General features: G+C 31.8%; 1 protein-coding gene across 2 annotated transcripts in view; it reads left to right on the plus strand.

Annotated features, from left to right (window-relative positions):
• Positions 1 to 742: 742 nt before the first annotated feature.
• Positions 743 to 1,619, plus strand: part of LOC140976713 (anthranilate phosphoribosyltransferase, chloroplastic-like) — a 5,469-nt gene continuing 4,592 nt past the window's right edge. For both annotated transcript variants that reach the window (XR_012175304.1, XM_073440972.1), the window contains exons 1-2: positions 743 to 1,004; positions 1,142 to 1,285. Coding sequence is in view for 1 of the 2 variants with exons in the window: in XM_073440972.1 (XP_073297073.1) it covers positions 801 to 1,004; positions 1,142 to 1,285 (348 nt within the window). In the remaining variant the exon portion in view is untranslated. The remainder of the gene's footprint in view (positions 1,005 to 1,141; positions 1,286 to 1,619) is intronic.

The following is a 1,619-nucleotide window of genomic DNA, read 5'->3' on the forward strand; positions in this document are numbered from 1 at the left end:
TAACAATTATAAAATTTATGGTGCTTGCTCGAAGATCCAGTATTTTCTTACACATTTGAAGTATTTAAATAGCCAAATTAAGCATTTCGAACTCCAATATAGGTACTTTGTAGGTCAAAATAAATATATAATCTTATTTCATGATGAGTGGCGAACTATGTTTTTTTTTTAAAAAATAAAATGACATGAATAAGTTATCATAATGCATTTTCATGAAAAAACCAACAATAACCGAATTTGTCGTGATTACTCGAAAATATAATATTTTTTTACACATTTGGAGTATTCAAAGAGCGAAATCAAGTATCCAAAATCCCATAACAGGTACTTTGTATATCAAAATAAGTTTTGAATCTTATTCCATGATAATTGAGAGATAAACTTTTTTTAAGATTATATTTTAGATGAAGAAGACATGAGTAATTTTTTTTGGATAAAATTATATATATTTTTAAATAATAAAAAGGCAAAATCATAACTTTATGTTTGTAGAAAGTTAAAACTAAAATTATATTATTGTCAAGTACTCAATCTTAAAATATTCGTGCAGAGAGATTTTTTACAAATTTATCCATTAATAAACATAATAATCATTATTTTATTTTAAAAAAATGTAAATTCGCACGTGTAATATTGTACTACGTCGATTACAGGTCCACTTCCCCATTTAATGTTGAAAATTCGAAAAGCCTGAAACCCTAATTAATGCTTTACTGGACCACGCTTTGTCAATTTAATGATAGCTGTACAATTTGCTATTACGCAGAAAAAAATTATGTGCTTTTGGAGCGCACGGCAAAATGGCCATTTCACTTCACCACCGTCTGTATCTCTATGCACCTCAATTTCAGTGTTCATCTTTTATTCCTCGCCGTTTTATTCCGCAATGTGAGGTCAAGAATCATATTTCTCGTGCCTCTTTTAATACCAAGCGCTCGAGTTTTGTGCCATCTGTTTTGCACGATTCGAACAGACATGGGTCATTTGTAACCTCTTTCAGTCAGGTGTGATATAAAATTATAAAGTTTAAATCTTTTTTTTTTTCATGGGTTTTCTGGATTGAATTTGTGTGTGTGTGTTTTTTGGGTTGGTTTTTATTGTATTTTTCCATGTTCTGAATCTTTAATTAATTATTTGTTAGCTGGTCGAAAATCTGATCAGTGGGGTGGATTTGTCGGAAGGTGAAGCTGAGGCGTCACTTGATTTCTTGTTGGATGGTGCTGATGAGGCTTTGATTAGTGCGTTTCTCGTCCTGTTGAGAGCTAAAGGAGAAACTTATGAAGAAGTAAGCGCTTCTGTTGTTTGAAGAATGAGTTTCTTTCTGATAATGTTCACAAGCAGGGGCTGATGTAGCGCCTGCGATCTTTATCTTTGTTTCTGATTGTTAATGTTTTCATAAAAGTGGGAAGAGCGGCGCCAGGAAAATCTTTTGAAAAAATTTCTCCATTTTTTCTGAAAATTCAAATTTATAGTTTCCCTTGATTTCCCGGGTACGTGACGTTTAGGAGAGCTGGTATTTTTAAAATGGCTAGCAGCCTCTATACGTTATTCTTGATGAGTTGAAAATGTGGTTTGAAAAAGAGCTGAATCTCATTTTTTTCCTTCTTTTTCACTATATA

Source organism: Primulina huaijiensis, chromosome 5 (genome assembly GCF_012295235.1).
Source record: "Primulina huaijiensis isolate GDHJ02 chromosome 5, ASM1229523v2, whole genome shotgun sequence".
Taxonomy (NCBI): Eukaryota; Viridiplantae; Streptophyta; class Magnoliopsida; order Lamiales; family Gesneriaceae; genus Primulina; species Primulina huaijiensis.